At 45.6% G+C, this 21,273-nt stretch overlaps 1 protein-coding gene across 1 annotated transcript in view; it reads left to right on the plus strand.

Moving 5' to 3' along the window:
• The window catches only part of ASB14 (ankyrin repeat and SOCS box containing 14), a 141,743-nt gene that overhangs the window by 45,328 nt on the left and 75,142 nt on the right, over nt 1-21,273 (plus strand). Inside the window, exons 3-6 of the mRNA XM_078662379.1 lie at nt 1,351-1,409; nt 2,701-2,835; nt 2,924-3,082; nt 19,177-19,422. Of these exons, the coding sequence (XP_078518505.1) occupies nt 1,351-1,409; nt 2,701-2,835; nt 2,924-3,082; nt 19,177-19,422 (599 nt within the window). The remainder of the gene's footprint in view (nt 1-1,350; nt 1,410-2,700; nt 2,836-2,923; nt 3,083-19,176; nt 19,423-21,273) is intronic.

Genomic DNA, 21,273 nt, shown 5'->3' on the forward strand with positions numbered 1-21,273 from the left:
TATGCCCGATGCCCACAGGGCGTAGCTTCCGGAGGGGTGTTTGAGGTGTTACACTCCCCTAAAAAATGTTTTTTTCAATAAATAGTTGGGTACAGGTGCTTTCAGTCAGGTATGGTGAGATGTCTGTCAGATTTCACCTTACAGTTTTACATACGCACAGACAAAAACAATCTCTCCCTCACTGTTTTGAAGTTCTCAAAAATATTGGTTGCTTTCCAAAATATTGTGTTGTCTCTCGTAGTAGTCCTACCAATACAAATTCCTCTTCCTTTCCACTGCCCCTTAAGCCCTTCTCATGCATCCTGCTTGTCCTATAATCAATCTAAACATTTGGGGGCATATCTACAAGGAAATAGAGGAGGGAGGTGCTGCGGCACATTATGCAGTACCACGCTCCACCATTTGCAAAATGCAGGGATGCACCATATTTACAAAAATATGGCACATCCCTGTGTTTTGCCTAGCGATGGTGCTAAAAATAGCTGCCTAGCACCAACACAGACACCCTTGTGACACAGTGCAATGGTGCCTGCGTTGCGGGGAATGATTGTTTATGTACTGGAAGGTGTCCCTTCCTGCACATAAACAATCAATAATGGCGATTTCGTAATTCTATGTATGCTGCATTCTGCAGCACACATAAAAGTAGCAAATCGTAATTATTTAATGATTGTTTATGCGCAGGAATGGACACCTTCCCGCACACATACAATCAGTAATGGCGTGTTGCTCTTTCTCTATGTGCTGCAGAATGCAGCACACATAAAAAAGCAAAAAAAAGAGGATAAATAAAAGTATTTCTCCTTGTTGCGTCATTTGAGCACCTGCTCTTGCATGGCGTTAGTTTTTAGTGCTGCCTCAGATTTACAGACCCTTGTAAATCTGGGACAGCGTCAAAAAGCAATGGGTGCTGCGGCGTAACTCCCACAGCAACACCCATTGCAGACACCTGTGTGAAAGGGTTCCATATTTACAAAGAGACGTTAAACCGCAAAAACTGGCTTAACACCACTTCGTAAACATAGTGCAGGCATTGTGCACCGAAACATCGGCAAAAGTGACGTTCCGGTGGCGCAATCTCTTTGTAAATATACCCCAATATGCCAACCTAATTATCGGAAAATCTGAAGCTCACACCCCCCAATCTTACTGACCAAGCTACACCTCTGGATGCCTGCTAAGGCCAGTTGGGCCCTGCTTCAGTGCCTCCCTTACTAAAATGGCTGCATTGCTTTGCTTTGTATTAAGAACCTGCTCTTTTAATCAATGCATTATGCTGACTTTAATGTCTCTATATTTTAACTGTGTGGCACAAATACATAATCATGTAATTGTTTTCCCCTCTTGCAGCTTTTTTTCATTACCTACTGACCACAGTGCTCATGAGAAGATAGTGGCAGCAATACATGCAGTTAAGTAAAGTAACAGGAGAGATGCTCAATTATCAGACACTAAGGGCCTGATTATGACTGGGTTGAAATTCCAAGTTCAGTTGTTTTAATGCATTCAATAATTATCTAATGCTTTAACCACCTCAACCTTCGTTAAATTAAAGGGGGACAAAACCTGCTGACATTTAACAGGGGAAAAGCATACAGCATTTACTTTATCATGCAGATTTTGGTTTGGTCCCTTAAACACCAAAATCCACATGGTAGCCCCCAAAAACTGATAATAGGTGTTATTTATTGCACCGAATAAATAACCTATCTTGGGGTATCGTTATTTACGAGGTGTGATAAATCACATCTTATTTCCCAACCCATTTGTAATCAAGCTCTATGCTGGAGCCTTACATACTTCGCTTTTTACTTTGTATAATTTAATGTATTCAATGCAAGCACTTAAATGAAATAATCCTTACCTTGAGAGCTGTTCAAATAATGATAGGGAAAATTACTATAGTACATTCCACAGGCTGAATTGTTGAATAATTAGTGTTGGTGGACACCTCAATCAAGCTCACTATATAGACCACAGACAGATAAAAGGCTGATCAACCCATTTATAAGAGGGTGGAAGAGGGAAATATAGAAGGATACCAGTCAACAACAGGTTTCACTAAGGATATACTCCTGCAGGCTTTCTCTCACCCCTTTTCATTCCTTTGTTGTGTTTTTCACATTTGCAGCTGGTCATTATAGCACATAGTATGGATCAATGGTCAGCCCAATAATTATTAAAAATGATGTCAGAATTAATTAAATGTAATTTCATGATATTTTAATGCAAAATTAATGAATTAGAAATAGTTTATATTTGTTAAAATAAAACAAGGATGTTTTATTTTTAGATAATATTTTAAACAGTACATTAAGTTTATCTATATTTGTAAATATTTTAAATAATTTAATTTAATTTAACACATGGGTTTTTATTTTAAGTCCCTACCTGCATCATTTTCAAAGGGAGCGTGTTGCAGTATCAGTAGTGGCCCTGTGTGGTACTTTTAGGGGCGGTTTCATGAGGAGTACACTTGTAAGTTTACACTTTTGAGTAACTTTACACTCGGAGATTGTGAGTAGCCCAAGGTAGTAAATGTACTCAAATGTGTTAGAGTACATTTACTAGTAATAATCTGCATATGCATATTTACCTTTGTCAATAGGCCCCAATTTTTGTTTGCAGCTGAAGTAATGCATGGTATGTACAAGTTTCCGCTGAGCATTAAACCTGACTTGGCCCTCTGTTCACCTCTTACAGGTGATGAAAAGACATTACAAAATTTGAGCTGCCGCTTTCGTACCTTCAAAGAGGCAGATGGAAGAGGATGGATTCCTTTGCATGAAGCTGCAATAAAGTCAAATAAGAATATTCTTGCAATAACTCTTAAAGGTTCATTTCTTGTCTTCATTCACTTAAACATAACCTAAGACTGTTATTTACCTGTAAATTAATTTCAGTTTTTCACCTTCACTTTCAGCTTCATGTTCTAGTGTGTGGGAGAAAACCACTCTAAAGGGGGAGACGCCCCTCTATCTGGCTATTGAGTATTGCCAACTAGAAAATGCTAACTTTCTTCTTAACAAAGGCTGTGACCCCAATGCTAAGAATGAAGAAGGGGACTCGCCATTAACTGCAGGTAAACCAGTGCATTTATCATTTTGTGTATGTCAATATTTCTAGAGTTCCTCATAATATGTGATAGTTATGATTCTGATATACACTTTGTATTAGGGAGAGTTATAAAATTCGCTAAGCGACAGCTTTCCTTATCTTCTTCATTTTTGCCTTCTGGCTATTGCCTAGGACTGTAAACTGGTTCTTCAAAGAAAAACAGGAGTCTTTTAACATGTTTCTGTGTCTCCAACCCGAGTTATATTTTGGTAGTCATAAAGGGATATAATTTAACCACCCTAGCATTTTCTATACATTATTATCTTATAGGTAAAGAACATGCAAAAATTAGAGAGGTTTTCTTACCACAGGGGTTGACACCACAGTAGAATTACTTTAGTAATTTATTTTTCTATTTGTTGGTAAACATTTCTGTCTGTGCTTAACGGTACGAATGACATGTGGTCAATGCTGAGATGCTCCACTACCAAATAACCTTCTGGGTTCACATCCTCTAAAGAAAAGTACATCACTTGCTTGACCCCAGTTATCTCTGATAGATGTTCTGGGAATATCTGCTGTAGGATAGAAATATATGTATTCTGCCTCCCTCACGTGATTCCGCATGGCTGCAGATGACAAAAATTCACCACAAAAGCAAATGCAATAGAAACAACTTCAATAGAAGCAGCTCTTTACCATATGCTTAATGGATTAATCCTAATTATCAACCTACACTCAAAATAGACACCAAAGCAACCCTGACCAGACCAAAACAGCAGAAGTTTAAATGATCAGAGCATCAATAGCAGAAGAAACTTCTTACTACATGTTCAAAGGGGAAACACAAATCACCAGCGCATGCTTAGTGAAGACCATGAGTACGCAACATGTGTAAGCCCTGGGAATTTCCAGATAATTCCATGCTGTTATCATATAGACATGCTTTTTCTTGAGTCTTCTTTGATGATCAATGTCAACCTACTCATGCTCATAGACTCCTATCATGAATATGTACCAATGAAAGCACACTGCAGCTGGACTCAGCACACTAATCCTCCAAAGAAATGCCTGGAGGATGATGAAGATGAAACACATGCGGAGAGTCAAAATGCCAATCAATAGAGCTTGTTCGTAGAAGATATTAGGCACTGCACACAAGCATTCCCAGAGCGTTTCCAGATAATTTATTCAAGACTGTTGGGGCGGAAAATAATAGGCTGAAAAGATTGCCCTATATATAGAATGATTGAAACGCATTAAAATTGAATGTATGATTAAGTTTACTTTTTAAATGTAAAATTGGATCCTATGCATTGTACAGCACGTACACCATTGGATGTAGCATGATAAACCAAACAGCCAATAGCATGGTGTGAGAGAAATGCTTCTTTGGGGTGGAGCCCAAGCCCACGATTTATATAATTTAAAGAATTGTTAACAAACAGTCTGGCAGACGGCTAAAGTCATCTGTAACTGGGCCTAAAAGTGGTATTATAATCATTCCACTGGAACTACTGCACCCAAATCCTACTGTATGTATGAAAAAAACATTTCCAAACTTCAGTAGTTACGATTTACAGTGACAAGAACCTGCTGCGCCCTTTACATCACTAACATCCTATTCAACCAAAACATAGCACCCTTATTCCTCACTACCATACTGCACAAGCATCTCCTGTACATAGATTTCAACTATACTATCTCAAACATCTGGAATCGCACCTGGCATGTAAGTTACTGACTGACAAGAGCCCTATACATTGGTTATAATGATTTTGATATTTCAATACATCTATTCCACAATGTCTTGACATTCAATGGGAAAAAAGGGTAACATTCTCAGAGTGATTTTTACAAGGGACTTTCCCACATAAAAGTGAGAATTTTGCTAGAGGCTCAGTTTAAATAAATATACTTTTTAAGATTGTAAAAATATTAATTTCACACTTATATGACAATATAGTTAAAATGTAGCAGACCACTACTTCAGAGCCTGAATGTTTCAGAAGTGCCTTTGTAATACATTTTTATTTAATATTATGACTAGCACAATATACAGTGCAGGCCGGTTGTATTCTTGAGCAGTGCCTTGAATATACATTATACAATGGTACACCAATGTAATCAGCTTCTTCAATTAATGGCTTTGTTGAGGAGGAATAACTACCCATTTGTACTCAAAATGTACCATCCATGCCCCCCCTGTTTTATTGGGTTTCACAGGGCAACCCTCTCCTGGTATGCTGTCGCTCATGCTGGGAACAGCAGTCCATTCCGCCGTACCCATTCAACCACGGGTGTTGTCCTTTCTAAATTTGAGGTATTTGAATGTCTTTGTGACTACAAGTTTTTCGGCCCTCTATATATAGTGAGGCCTGCTTATATACCAATGGAGTAGGAGAAGTCTTCCAGCCATTGATGTGCACACTTAATAGCAACAAACTTCTAGTAATCTGATTCAAATGTGTTTAGGCAAATTGGTGTTGCATTCCTGAACTGGAGAGTTATATTGTACCAAAGGATCAGTGCAGACATTAGTACTCCAGGAGCTTTCCAGCTATGAAACTTTAGAGGTGCCTTAGGTTGCTATAAAAGACACCAGGACCTCCCTCTGCATGCATGCCAGGAAATAACTGGGGACACAGTTCCATGTTGGCCTCCTGTCTTGAGGTGAAATAGAGGGAGAAGATGAAGGATATGGCCTGGAAGAAAGGCATATGATATGTCCCTTGGGTATGACAAAAACAATGAGTTTGTCTTTACATGAAAAGTGGAGTCAAAGTTCTAGTGTTAGCCTATGAAACTTGTGGCATGGAAATTCCTACATATTGAGGACTAAGGAATGTTGAGTATGTACGTGTGGTGGTTTGAAAGTGATAGCATGTGGTAAGGTCAATGACATATGGCTAGCAAGAATACAGAAGCAGTTTGGAGATGAGACTACATGGGTGTTAAGAGTAGAGTAGGGTTGTGGAAAAAATGCCATAGATGCATGTCCAGTTAGAGGAACTACAAGACCCATGAGCAAGTTAGACTATGTAGACCCTTAAAGAAAAGTCACAGTTCCTCTTAGATTATGCTGATGGCATTTGTTTTTGTTTCCATTGAGCATGATCAATTTAGTAGTAGTTGTTTAGTGAGGCTGCGCTGAACTTTAGGCAGCTCATTGTGTATGTGTACTGGAGAGATACACATGATGGTGATGAAATTCCTGCCTGGTCCATTAAAGAGGAAGGGAGGTCCCACTACAATACAACATTTAATAGACATGCTGTGTTAGTACAGTCTTTCAGAGTCCTTTTACATCGGTTGCTCAAGTCCTTCTATAGAGTTCCTTGGGAAGACTAGAATAACAATATTGAAGCTGTTTAAAGGAACTGTTGCCAAGTTATAGACACCTGGGGGCTAAAATGACTAGTAACTGCTAGTCTACGAGATTCAGACAAGGCAACATGATTCATAACACGTACCAGTAGGCAAGGGAGTGTTGGTAACTGTGGTGTTTTGTCTGGAAGAGATAAACCTGGGGAAGGTCTTAAAACAGATGTGGACAAGACTCAAAAAGTGTGATCATCATTTCTAGTCCTATACTACTTCGATAAGTGAATCTTTTTGGGTGGTTCCTCTTTTTTAACTGGAGTTACTGTCAGTTTTGGATTCTGGACACTGGAAAGCTGATACACACCCCACAGTGCATGATCTCTGACTTCTAAACAATGCAGCATCTCATTAGCTGTCTCTATTCTGGTACTTGGGACGCCCCTTCCTAATAGCGAGCCGCAAACCCTATTTTGTGAGTCGGTAATAGGTTACCGACTCGCAAAATAGGGTTTGTAAATAGGGCAGACTCATTTTGCGGTCACAAACGGGCAGATTTCCTGTTTTCGATCACAAAAAATGATCATACATCTGGTCCTTAGTCCATTGTCCAAAGAAACGAAAAAGGAGCAGGGTGGGAATACCTAACCCATTGGCCCCATACCACCCCCAGACCAAAAATGATAAAAAATTGGCAAGAAATGCTGCAGCCCTGCAGGACTCCTGTATTAGCTGAAAAAAATTGTAGCTTGGCTGCATATCCTGTGTTAATCCTCAGGCCCCGACCCTCAAGAGGCTCTTGGGAGGTGATCCCTAGGGCTGAAATTTACCAAAATGGGGAGGGGGCCACGTGGGGGCAAACACCAAGTCCGCTTCCAGCAGGTAAGAGCTCAAAAAATGCTCCTGCCCGCTGTGAGCAGATTTTTGGTCTGATTCCCTGCCCGCACTGAAGCGAGCAGGGAAACAGACCTAAATAATGCTCCCACCTGGAAGGAGCAGCATTAGTACCTGATTTCTCTGGGTGGGAGTAATACTAGTTCCCGCTGCATGAGGGGAGCTGGCTGGAGCTGCAAGAGCCTTGTAGTCCCTCCCTGTGGCCCCTAACAAGAGTAGGTACCAGCAAAAGACACACAAATGATGGAAGGAATGCAGAACAAATCAAAACATTCATCCCCAGTCAAGAGATCTGGGTTAAATCCATCATTCTTTTGCGCACCATGCCACCCCCGTTTTAGACCCAGCCATATGCAAATCGATCATGACCCTGCTCCTCATGGGAACAGCCCAGCCCGAACTGCCAAGCCAGGTCCTCCCTGGACTGGAAACAAGAATCCTAGGACCAGTTTTGGGGTTTCACCCCATATGGGGCAGGCTAGTTTGAATCCAGGGTCCCAGTGAGCCCGGGACCAACGCCTGGGCATAATCAGCGCACTTAGGGCGAAAAAACAAAACGGATGGAATGCAGAATAAATCCAAACATTCACACCCAGTCAAGCGTTCTGGGTTAAATGCATCGTTCTTTTGCTCACCATGTCACCCCAGTTTAGACCGAGCTATATGCAAATCTGTCTTGACCCTGTTCCTCATGGGAAAAGTCCAGCCTGAACTTCCAAGCCAAGCCCTCCCTGGACTGGAAACAGGCATCCTAGGACTGGTTTCGGGGTTTCCAAGGCACCTACATTTTAAAAATGCTGGACTCATGGAATAGGGTCCCCGAGGCTGATAACTGCTCAGGGAAGAGGGCCACGTGCCACCCCCTTAAAAAAAATACACAGCCCTGGAGGATGAGATCCCCTGGGCCAAAATAGGCTCGGAAAGGTGGGGTCGCACAGCTCCCCCTCCTCTTTATAAATATATGTTTGGCTCTGGGGGATGGGTTTTTCATTGGCTTTTGTAAGTTGACTATTCTCTCGCCTCATATATATATATACATATGTAGGTATGGCTAAAGGTTACTTTGGGAATTAACAGTACAAATGCACCCTTATTTTGCACCCCGAATTCTCGGTCCCCAATGCACAGATCACCCCCAAACTTTCCATGACAACAAAAAGCTACCATGTCACTTTAAAAAAAGAAATTCATAAAGATTGGTCATGCAACGCCAAATTTATAGGCTTTTCCTACACTAGGTCCCAACTATAACTACCTACTGGTGATCACCAGTATATATATTACCTACTGGCTGGACCTTAGCAGTGGGAAAGCAGGACTGGCAAAGCATTCCTACCTTACAGGAATTACATTTTAATTGTGGGGGCAACCTTGTGTTTTTTTATATACCTATATATATGTGTGTTATATATATTTTATTTAGTTTTTATATATATATATATATATATATATATATATATATATATATATATATATATATATATATATATGTATATATGTATATATATATAAAATTTATATATTTGTTTCTGGTCTTGTCAATTGAACTAAGGCTATATTGTGAAACAGAGGTGCTTTTACATTGACAACTGAAGTTGAGGTCAAAGAAATCAGGTTTTCAGCATTAATCAAGCTATAGCTGTACATTCAGAGTTGGAGTGGGTATTAACATACCTACTATTCTGTTTTGTTTTAATTGGTGTTTGATCTGGACTTAACTCTAACTACAGAAATGGGTGGAAAAACCTAAAATGTGGTTATGGTAGTTATATGCTTGCTGATCTTTTAATGTTAGGACTTACAATCCAGAACAATGGCCCAACGCACTCGGGTGGACATACACTCAATTTAATTTTAACTAATTGTTCCAAAATAAAATGTCGCCCCCCTACCCCTATCAATTGGTCTGATCATTATGTATTGGGATTCACTCTATTAGGTTTTCAATTGCCTCATTATAAACCACCTCCTGCTGTATGGAGAAGAGAATGGCATAATATCACCTCTGAAGGACTCCAGAAGGTATGGATTAAACCTACTTTCTCCGAGAATGATGACATTGAAACAGGTCTGACTAAATTTAATAAAGCGCTCCTGGAGGCAGTGGATTCATTAGCACCTTTGAAACTGTCTAAACAACATCCTAAATCGAAGCAGGAAGCATGGTATACCGAAGATCTGAGAGTAGAAAAGCAGCAATGTAGGAAACTGGAGAAAGTATGGAGGAAAGCACATACACCTTGTAGTAAAAAACCTTATCTGGAGGCCCTATCTAAGTATCATAAAAATATAAAACTGGCCAGGAAAAATAGTCTGGCGCTACAAATAACGGAAGCAGGTAATTCCACTAGAGAACTCTATAAAATTCTCAAACTATTTGTCAAACCTACTGCTTGCGAAAGCCCTGATGATTTTACTCAAACTTTATGCGATGATATATCCGCATTTTTTGAGAGCAAGATTGAATTAATCTATGAGAAAATCACCAAGGCATTATACATCAAGAGTAGTATGGTTGACTCTCCCCTCCTTCGGATTTTAAAGAGTGAAAGCTGTTGTCTTACCACGATTCCGGAAATTAGCTTGTCCGAAGTTACCGTTCTGTACAATCAAATTAAATCAGGATCGCCTACAGACCTCCTGCCTGCAAAAATGATAGCCCCTTTGGGTAGCCTGCTGGCCCCGAGTTTCCTAACTTTGATTAACCTTTTCCTTAAGGAAGGGCTGGTGCCTAGTGTCTGGAAAAGGGCAGTTGTGAACCCTATTCACAAAAACACGGCGTTAGCATGGTCAGACCTTAACAACCTCCGTCCGATTTCTCTCTTGCCCCATTTGAGTAAGATGGCTGAGAAGCATGTCAACACCCACGTGTCTAAATTCATCGAGGCAGCGGGCGGTCTGGAACCTTCTCAATCTGGGTTCAGACCTAATCACAGCACCGAATCAGCTTTCCTCTCCGTGACCGATACCATCCAGATGGTACAGGATAGAGGAGGCTCTATGATTCTGGTGCTGTTAGATTTATCCGCTGCCTTCGACGCGGTGTCACATGACATTTTGGTCAGTCGTCTGGAGAGGGTAGGGATAGGCGGAATGGCTCTTTCATGGTTAAAGAGTTTTATCACTGGCCGCTCACAGAGTGTTCGATTGGGCTCCCATATGTCCATCTCTAGGGAGCTCACCAAGGGGGTTCCACAGGGCTCATGCCTAAGCCCCACATTGTTTAATGTGTATGTGGCCCCCTTGGCTGGAATTGTGAGGGAAGGAGTAGTTTCTGTCCTGTAACTCCAGTTCTGTAGTAGGGGTATCTCTGTTATAGTCATAATCTAGTGAATAGTCCCGCCCATGTGCGTGGACCCCGGAGCAATCAAAAATAATCTCTTACAGTGTCAAAAAATGCAGAAATGCATAGACACTTAAGAGAGAATTTAAAGACAGATAATGCAGCCAAAAAGGCTACACTGTCCAGTACTTCAACTAGAAATTCCACCATAAAATCCACAAAACAGCAAAGCCTGTACAGATTTCCCTTTGTTTAACAGCAAAGTCCCTCAGGAATGATAGAGAGAAGAACCTGGACAGACAAGCCCCATAGGCTGCCATTATGTGGCTTAATTAGGATACTGTGCCTTTAAGGAACCTTCCAGAACCGTCTCCCAGTATCCCAGAATGCATAGCAGGTCCAACTTAGCCTCAGTTCTTTTTGAGGGCGTAAAAAACGCCAGACCTGTAGCATTATGAACATGAATAAGTCTCCACCGGGGAGGCGGGAGGGCGCTTATGACTATAACAGAGATACCCCTACTACAGAACTGGAGTTACAGGACAGAAACTACTCCTTCTGTAGTAGGGGATCTCTGTGTATAGTCATAATCTAGTGAATAGAATGGCAAGCCCATCCCCACACCAAGCGGCGGTGGAGAATAAAATAACGCCACTACTGTGCAAACAGATTCCGCAGCGAAGCCTGCCCAACCTGAGCGTCCGCCCTGGCATCAGTGTCCAGGCAGTAATGTTTAGCAAAGGTATGGACCGACTTCCAAGTGGCCGCCTTGCAGATCTCTGCAATGGGAACATTACGGAGCATAGCTGTCGTAGCAGCCTTGCCCCTGGTGGAATGAGCCTTAGGCTTGCCCCCTAAGGTCTTATTAGCTTTGCAGTAACACAACTGTATGCAGGACACAATCCACCTAGAGATGGACTGTTTAGAGGTAGCAAGACCTGTCCTGACTGAGCCATAATTGATGAACAATTGGTCTGACCTACGAATATCTTTAGTCTTATCAAGATAAAACTTCAGCACCCTCCGCACATCCAGGGAATGTAAAGACCTTTCCGCTGGAGATGAAGGATTCTGAAAGAACGTAGGCAAAGTGATAGTCTGGTTGATATGAAAATCAGAAACAACCTTGGGAAGAAACTTAGGGTGAGTACGCATAACAACTTTAGCAGTATGAAACACAGTATAAGGTTCTTGGCAACACAATGCCTGAATCTCACTCACCCTGCGGGCCGATGTAATGGCCACTAGGAACGCCGCCTTCCAGGACAGGTGCTGCAATGAAGCCTTATGAATGGGTTCAAAAGGCTCCTTCATCAATCTGGACAGCACCACATTCAGGTCCCATGAAGGCGAAGGAAGCCTGACAGGAGGGAACACTTTCTTCAAGCCTTCCAAAAAATCTTTGATCACAGGGATCTGGAAAAAGGAAGTCTGTGAAGGGCCTTTCCTGTAGGCAGTCAAAGCAGCCAGATGAACCTTAATGGAATGAACATTAAGGCCCGACTGCGCCAGATGTAGCAGATATGGAAGGATGACATCTTCCTTGCATGCCGTAGGGTCATAGTTCTTAGACCTACACCAGATGCAAAACCTCTTCCACTTGTAAGCATAAGAAGTCCTAGTGGAAGGTCGCTTAGCCTCCTTCAGTATGTCCATACAATCCTCTGGGAGATTCAGATGGCCATATTGCACTATTTCAGGAGCCATGCCGCCAAACTCAAAGACGAGAGGCTGGGGTGCACCATCCGCCCCCCGAACTTCGTGAGAAGGTCCGGCCTGCACGGCAGCTTCATGTGAGGAAGGAGAGATCGGTGAAGCAGGTCCGTGAACCACCACTGTCTGGGCCATTCCGGGGCAATCAGAATCATCCGGGCCCTGGATTGGGACAGCTTGATGAGAACCGCCGGAATCAGGGGAATTGGTGGAAAAGCGTACAGAAAGCTGTTCGACCAGTTGATCCATAACGCGTTCCCCAGAGACCCCGGCTGGTAGTACCTGGAGGCGAAGCCTTGGCATTTGCTGTTTTCGGCGGTGGCGAACAGATCTACGTCTGGAGTTCCCCACCTTGCGAAGACTTCTCCCAGTACTTCGTCGTTTATGACCCATTCGTGGTTTTCCTGAATGAGTCTGCTCAGTTCGTCTGCCTGAACATTCTGCACACCTGGCAGATGGGTGGCCGTTATCGACAGTCCTCGAGCCAGAAGCCAGTGCCAGATCGCCTGCGCCTCCTGCGACAGAGTGCGCGATCTCGAGCCCCCCTGCTTGTTGAGGTAATACATCGTTGTCGTGTTGTCCGTCTGAACAAGCAGAGAGTTGGTCCGAAAGGACGGATGAAAGGCCTTCAGTGCCAAGTGAACAGCTCTCAGTTCCAGGAAATTGATGTGGTACGTGGACTCCGCCGGGGACCACGTCCCTTGAATTTGTAGGTCTTCGGAGTGCGCTCCCCAGCCTTGGAGAGACGCATCCGTCACGATGGTCTGTGTGGGAATGTCCTTGTGGAAGGGAACCCCTCTGAGGAGATTCTCCTTCGAGCACCACCACTTCAGAGACTGAAGAGCATGTAGAGACAGTCGTATCCTGTCGTCCCAAGATCCTCTCCTCTGGTCCCACTGATCTTCCAAGCACTCCTGCAGCGGTCTCATGTGCAGCCGTGCATGTGGTGTCAGGAAGATGCAAGAGGCCATCGACCCCAGTAGAGAAGACACCGTCCTCACAGTCGTAGACGGAGTGTTCATGAGAGCCTGAGCCTTCCGAACGAGTGATAAACGTCGCTCTTCCGAAGGAGACACGCTTGCTGACAGCGTATTGATGGAGGCTCCCAAGTACTGGATGCACTGGACCGGAATCGGGACCGACTTGGACATGTTGATGTGCAACCCCAGCTTGTTCAAGAGAACGCACGTCTTCTGGAAGTGTGCTTGAGCTTCCGAGAAGGAGGAGGCCTTGATCAACCAGTCGTCCAGGTACGGGTAGACAAACACCTTGTTCTTCCGCAGGTGTGCTGCTACCACTGCCATACATTTCGAGAACGTCCTGGGTGCAGACTTCAGCCCGAAGGGTAGCACCGTGTACTGATAGTGATTGGTGCCGACTTGAAAGCGCAGAAACTTCCTGTGTTTGCATGCAATGGGCACGTGGAAGTATGCGTCCTGTAGATCTATGGCACACATCCAATCCCCTCGTTGCAGCTGAGGGTAGATCTGATGCAACGACAGCATGCGAAACTTTTCTCTGCGAATCCACTTGTTTGCCTGTCGCAAATCCAGAATGGGCCTGAACTCGTTTTTGTCCTTCTTGCGGACAAGAAAGAACCGAGAGTAAAGACCTCTTCCTCTTTGAGACAGAGGTATGTCTTCGATCGCCCTTTTCCTCAGCAGAATGTCCGCCTCCGCCTGAAGCTCGCGCAGTTGATACTGCGAGCTGACGGGAGGAATCGATGGAGGAGGGCTGGTGAAACGTAGACTGTATCCATTGCAAACAATATTCAGCACCCACTTGTCCTGAGTAATTTTTCTCCACTCTGCCAGAAAAAATTTAACGCTTCCCCCCACCGGAGCGGGTAACGGACGAGGGGGAAGTAACCGCTCAGGTTCGAGACCCGGCCGGGCCCTTGGTCGCGGTAGAGGACTGTTGTCTACCTCTACCCCCTTGGCGTTTCTGGAAGGGCCGCCTGTACTGCTGCTGCTGCTGCTGCTGTTGATGTTGTCCAGCAGACTGTCCCCTTCCACGACCCTCCGACCCAAACCGACGTTGGAACTGTCGGAAGGGTTTCTTCTCCTTGGGCTTCTCCAAGCCCACCGCCGTCAGGGTCTCCGCCTCGGCCTTCATCCTGGCCATCTCGTCATCAGCGTGTTTTCCGAAGAGGGTATCTCCGGAAAACGGGAGATTCGCCACGCGTTGTTGTGCTTCCGGTTTCAGTGACGTCAACCTGAGCCAAGCATGGCGTCTCTGGTGAATCCCGTGCAGTATCCGTGCGCTGACAGCAAGGAGATGTCCGCAGCGGCGCCGATGGCCTGGTTAGAGACCAGCATCCCCTCCTGGACGATCTCCATGAAGTCCTCCTTGCGGTCTCGAGGGACAAGGTCCGCAAACTGCTCCATCGAGTCCCACAATGCCCGTTCGTAACGCCCCAGCAACGCCGAGTCACTGGCGGCCTTCATCGAAGAGGCGGACGTCCCACACGCCTTACGACCAGCAGAGTCGATCCAGCGGCTCTCCTTGTCCGGAGGCACCGTGGACGCAGGGGAGGTGGCATGAAGCTTTCTGGCAGCAGTCACGATCACTGAATCCGGTACCGGGTCCTTCCTCAAGAAGGCTGGGTCCGAGTCGGGAGCCCTGTACTTTTTTAGGATCCTGGAAGGCGCAGACTTCACCACTGCCGGCGTCAGGAACAGCTGTTCAGCGGGCTCAAGGAGCCCTGGCACCAGAGGTAACAGAGGGCGAGACAAGTGCCTTTTGTGTAATGTCTCAAAAATCACAGAAGTAGAAGCTGTTGGCGCTTCAACCTTGATTCCCAACTTCGCCGCTCCACGCAGGAGAACCTCCTCAAACGTGCCAATATCGTCTATAGGAGACACCCTAGTCTCCGGCGAATCAGACAACGTTGGCGAGTAGGAACGGGTCCCAGAGGCAGAACGTGACCTGGACCGACGTCTCTTATGGTGATGCCTGGATCTTGAGGAAGATCCACGTCCACTCCTCGATCTGTCCCGTCTCCCCGAGCGAGACCTCGACCTCTTGGGTCTCGGACGTTCCTTCGGCCTCCCAGGGTCAGGAGTCCTAGGCTTCTTAGGAGTCTTCTTCTTCGGTGGCGTCGGAAACTTGGGCATCGACACCGCCCTCGGTGGGACCGGGGGTGGAGGAGTAACCGGACGCGGGGTCTGCGGAGCCGGCATCGGAGGTGGGGTCGGGGCCTTCGGAGGCGGACCCTTCGGCAAAGTAGGCCGCGAAGGAGGTGCAGAGGGCTTCATCGGAGTATCCACCCCGGAATGCGCCGTTCCCGGCGAGCCACCATCCCGTCCGGAGCGTGGGGAGCCCCCCACAGTCCTGGGCCTGTCCTTAGGACCTCCAGACGCCGAAGATCGGTGCCCAGACGCCGACCGATGGTCCCTCGACGTCGAGCGGCCCTTCGGCGTCGACCGTTTCTCACTTCTCGACGTCGAACCGCGTCTGCGTCTCGACGTCGACCCCGACCACATGGACGAACCCCGAAACCTCGACGACGGGCGATGGTGCCTCGACGGCGACCTCGACCTCTTCGCCTGCCTCGACGTCGACCTCTTGGAACGTCTCGACGTCGACCCTTTGGATCGTCTCGACGTCGATCTCCTTGAGCGTCTCGACGTCGGTCTTTTCTTCGACGTCGACCTCTTCGGCGCCGGAGACTTCTTCCGTCTCGACGGCGGCCTCGACGACGTGGATCCCCTCGACGACGATGTCCTCGACGGCGAACGGCGGTGTCGCCTCGACGGCGAGCGCCGACGCCGGGCCCTTCGATGTCGACCACTCGACGCCGACACCGACGACGAGGAGATCGACACCGGCTTCGACGGCGGCCGGAACACGTTCCTCGACGTCGACGGGCGACGTTTTCTCGACCCAGAGCCCTGGGGAGACCTGGAACTGGCCGTTGACCGTCCTCTCGACGTCGTGGTCAGCGCAACTGACCCAGACGGAGATCTTGGGCGAGGGCTGGTCTTCCTGCCCCTGGGGAGCCCCCCAGAGGCCTCAGCATGGGCAGAAGGAGCCCCTCCTGACCCACCTCGTGCCTTCAACCTTCTCTCTTCAAGTCCCTGAAGTCTGATCTTCTTCCTCTCCTTCAGGGTCCTTCCAGAGAAGCCTCTGCAGATCACACAGTCCTCAGGAATGTGGGAAGAGGGAAGGCAGAGAATACAGACCTCATGGGGGTCTGACTTGGCCTTCTTCCTTGAGCACTCCGGGCATTTGTCGAATAATGCAGGCATTATGGACAAAAAAGAGTGCAGAAACTCAGAAAGAAAGTCACCAAAGTACTTTTAAAGCACCAAAAATCGAAATTAGTGTAAAACACCAACAAAACCCTTGAAAAGGGAGAGCTCAATGCTCCAGGGTCCTGCTTGCAGGAGCCGGAAAAAAGAACTGAGGCTAAGTTGGAACTGCTATGCATTCTGGGATACTGGGAGAAGGTTCTGGAAGGTTCCTTAAAGGCACAGTATCCTAATTAAGCCACATAATGGCAGCCTATGGGGCTTGTCTGTCCAGGTTCTTCTCTCTATCATTCCTGAGGGACTTTGCTGTTAAACAAAGGGAAATCTGTACAGGCTTTGCTGTTTTGTGGATTTTATGGTGGAATTTCTAGTTGAAGTACTGGACAGTGTAGCCTTTTTGGCTGCATTATCTGTCTTTAAATTCTCTCTTAAGTGTCTATGCATTTCTGCATTTTTTGACACTGTAAGAGATTATTTTTGATTGCTCCGGGGTCCACGCACATGGGCGGGACTATTCACTAGATTATGACTATACACAGAGATCCCCTACTACAGAACATGGGTTCACACCCATATCCTATGCTGATGACACCCAGCTTTTGTTCCCTTTCCAGACCATGACGCCAGCAGTTAAAAGCTCCTTTGCCGCAGGAATGAGAGCCATATCCAATTGGATGACCTCCAATTGCCTACAGTGCAATGTGGGCAAAACGGAGGTCATGCTTTTCGTAGACGCCCCGCTCCTTTGGTCACCTGAGTGGTGGCCTCCGGATTTAGGCTTTGCTCCCTGTCCAAAGGAGACAGTGAAAAACTTGGGGGTCAAGCTTGATCGATCCTTGATACTCAAGGACCATGCTACCCAGGTAACAGGATCCTGTATGAGGATCATCGGACTATTGAGGAGAGTGTTCCCTTATTTAGCAGACAGTCACAGGAAAATCTTGGTGCAGGCATTGGTAATCAGCAGGTTAGATTACTGTAATGGGCTGCTTGTTTCCGCTAATGAAGAACAGTTAGGCAGGCTACAAGTAGCCCAGAACACAGCCGCCAGATTAATTCTGAATGTACCAGCCAGGTCTTCATCTCGCCCCCTATTAAGCAAGCTACACTGGCTGCCTGTTCATCAGGGTGAAATTCAAGATCTGTTGTATTATTCATAAATGCCTGTCTGGTGTTGGTCCTAAATACCTATCTGAAATATTCAGACCTTATGAACCAGGCTGCTCCTTACGTTCTTAGAATCAAGCTCTACTTCAGATACCTAGGATCAAAAAAGAGAGACAGGGAGGCCGAGCTTTATCGTATAAAGGCCCCACCCTCTGGAACTCCCTGCCCCTCACCATTAGGCTAAATCCCAATCTGACTGCATTTAGGAAATGTCTAAAGACCCACCTGTTCTTGACCTGGTAATTTCCCACCATTCCTGCCTGATTGTCTTTATGCTAACCAGTTTATGGTAAGAACACAAGCACGGAGATACCCCTTTGGGGGTCGAATTCCTGCGCTATACAAGAAACTAAATAAATAAATAAATAAGGGCCAGATTTTGACTTCGGGGGGGGGGTAATGGAAATTCCTCCAGTTTGGAGAGAAAATGCTAAATGTTCTGTAGAAGGCCTTTCCTGTGGGAGAGACTCTGCTGGTACATTTACTATGCCATACTAACACAGTGGTGGAGATAATTATGCTGATGATTTCTGCTCTCCAATGCGATTTAGCACATCGCCGAAAAAGTTACAGGGGCAAATTAGCAAGAAATAGTGATATTTATCGCTAAATGCGCTCAGCGCATTTTTTTTTATCGCTGCCTATCGGTGGATAATTTAGTGGAGAAAATATGCTATTAGCAACGTTTTTCTCCATTGTGCTAAAATATCCAGCGATAATGGCGAAATATGTGAATATAGCTGGAAATCCACGCATTAACGCCAATGGGGACTTAACCTGAAGATCCACCTCCCATTGAATAAACAGGTAAGTCATATTTTTAGCAGGCATGAGATTATAGCGATAATCGCGCTTAGCATGATTTTTTTATAACTATGTCTGCCTTGCTAATAGGTGATAGCTGTGTTAGCGGCTGCTTTCGGTCGCTAACAGTTTTGGTACGCCCACTTTGCATGTCATTAGTGCTAAATATCGCTGACATGCAAAGCGGGCCCCAAACCGGTCGCTATCGCCTAAAAGCTATCGCTAACTGCTGTTAGCGACAGCTTGCTAGTAGGGCGATAAAAATATCGCTGCTTTAGCGGCAAAACGTGCAGCTAAAACAGCGATTTGGCCCTTGCTAATATGCCCCACAGTTTTTCCATTGCTACCCAACTCTAAATCTGGCCACTGAAGGATTGTGGGTGAGATACACACTGAAGATACCACATTTCTTACTTGCATTGGGACTGAGCATGAGCTTTCAAATCCCCATGTGCATGTGATGTGTTTTGTGGGTACCGAGTGGAACAGTACAAGGCCCATAGTATGTGTTATCTGTTTCCTTTGTCTTTTTTCACAGTGTTTTTTGTGCTTTACATAAGCTGGTAAAATGTAAGAAATCCATTAGAAACAAATAACAAAGAATATATTGTGCAGCTGAACTACGTATAGAAAGCTGTTTTGAAAAACCTTAAAATAATATCAATTTCCATTTTCACCTTCCAGCCATCCGCCGTGGTTCATATGACATTGCCTCTTCACTAATTGGCAGCAATGCAGATGTTAACTTGCGATGTGTCAATGAGAGGACAGCTCTACATGAAGCCGCACAGCTGGGGCACAAGGATATCGTTCAGCTTCTGCTTCTTGCTGGAGATGATCCTGACCCACGCAGTTCCTCTGGGCGCACGCCGCTGGCACTGGCATCTCAATATGGTCACAGAGATATCATAGAACTCTTGATACAAAAGGGTAAGAAGCTGAATAGCAGTTATGTTTTCCCCCAAAAAATTTTAGACCCGATATAGAGATTGGTGAGGGCCAAACATCCTCCAAAAAGTGGAATCCCATTTCGGAATTTTAAGAATAAAGGTTATGGTGGCTCTCTCTTGCCCAAATTGTTTTCGAAGTAGTCCAACATACATTTAAAGTATACAACTTTCTCCATGAGCCTCCTGTCACCTACATACAGCCAATACATTAATTTCAGGTGTTTTAGAGGTGCCTTAGTGATAGATTCAGAAATGTCCCAAGCCTTTCTCATGTCTAGCTTGTAAAACCAGGACTTGACATAATGAAACCAAGGCAATTTAGATCTCAGATCCATTCCTTACAGTTCAGAGAATGAATTATTACAGGGATGTAGAACCTTGCTAGATCAAAGTCTTACTCAGTAAATTAGGGGTTTAAGATTAACAATGTGCTATAATCTTTAGGGCAAAACCCAAGCGCATGCCATTTAAAGGAGCCTCAGAGGCCTTCTTCATCATCTGCCACCTGCCCTAGCAGAAGCCATGAAAGGCAGGGTGTTAGGGGTTGGAGGATAGCAACAAGGGCTCGACATTGACATGTGGTTAGAAGCAAACCCCATGTCTCTCTTACCACGTTCCCCCATAGAGTACACAGAGTATGCTCTTTAGAGACGATCCCTGAATCACGTAAAGGGACGCTCTACCTGTAAGTCGACGCTTGGCTTACTGCCGTGACCACGCCCCCTTCCTTGTTCCTGCTTGTTGAAAACGCCATTACCCCTAGCGTGTTGCTTGTTTTCTTATTCTAGCCCGAATCCTCCGCTCTCCGAAGATTAAGTTTGGGGAGATTGCGGAGATACTTATCCCAGCACGGACTTCCCCGCCTTCCGTTGCTCGCCCCCGGCTCAAGAGGAAAGCCTGTTCCTTTTTTCTTCACGCACCGCTCGGTGCACGTCTCGGCTGAGAAGCCGAAGTTTGTTTTCCCCGCATTTTGGTGTACTGAGCTATCTGCCCCGCTCGGTGCACGTCTCGACTTGGAAGTCGAAGTTTGTTTTTCCTGCATTAGGTGTGCTGAGTTTACAACACCTTTTGCGAACGGTTCGAGGAGTTATATTTCCTTATCCCTGATTGAGAGAGTGTTGCTCCACCTGGCGCTTGGTCCCGGGCCGGGCTTCGCCTCTCTTGAGAGAGTAGATGTTCCGCTCTTCGTTGCCCCAGAAGATCCGGCCATTGCTCCTCAAATCCCAATGTTAAACTCCTTATTATTTCTTTAGCCATTTCTTTTTGGTCTGAATGGTTGAATGTCGTGTGAGAGAGATATCAAGTAGCCCCTCCCAGTGCATCAGGACTCCTTCCTTTACGAGTCCAGTATCTTACCCACTTCTCTCTTCAAGGACATTCCGGGACATACCTGGGGTAAGTGTAATGCAATGCTAATCACATGTCAATGTATTTCTGGGTGACTTGTATAGCAAAGTGTATTGGTATTCTCCTATTGTTTCCTTGCAGCATTTTGCGACCAGACAGACCTGTTTCCCTCCTGTGATTCCGCCCCACGTATGGGGAGAGTGGTGGACACTCCTTGGAATTTTCCCCCATACTTTTAGAGAACAGCCCATAGGCGTGTATGTTACACATCATTCCTGTGGTTGTTTTTTAGAGGTTAAGGGGATTTCTCTTCACTCCTGTGGACTCTTGGGTGCCTGGTGCTAGAAACCCGACAGAAAGCCAAGCCCACGTATTTTTGTCCACCCGAGTGAAGATGAATCCTGACGGTACTGAGATAGCAATGGACACTAGAATACACACCCCTACTATGGAAGAGTTAGCGGCAGCAGTAGTAGATCTCCAG

The sequence above is a fragment of the Lissotriton helveticus genome, chromosome 9, assembly GCF_964261635.1.
Source record: "Lissotriton helveticus chromosome 9, aLisHel1.1, whole genome shotgun sequence".
NCBI classification, from domain to species: Eukaryota; Metazoa; Chordata; class Amphibia; order Caudata; family Salamandridae; genus Lissotriton; species Lissotriton helveticus.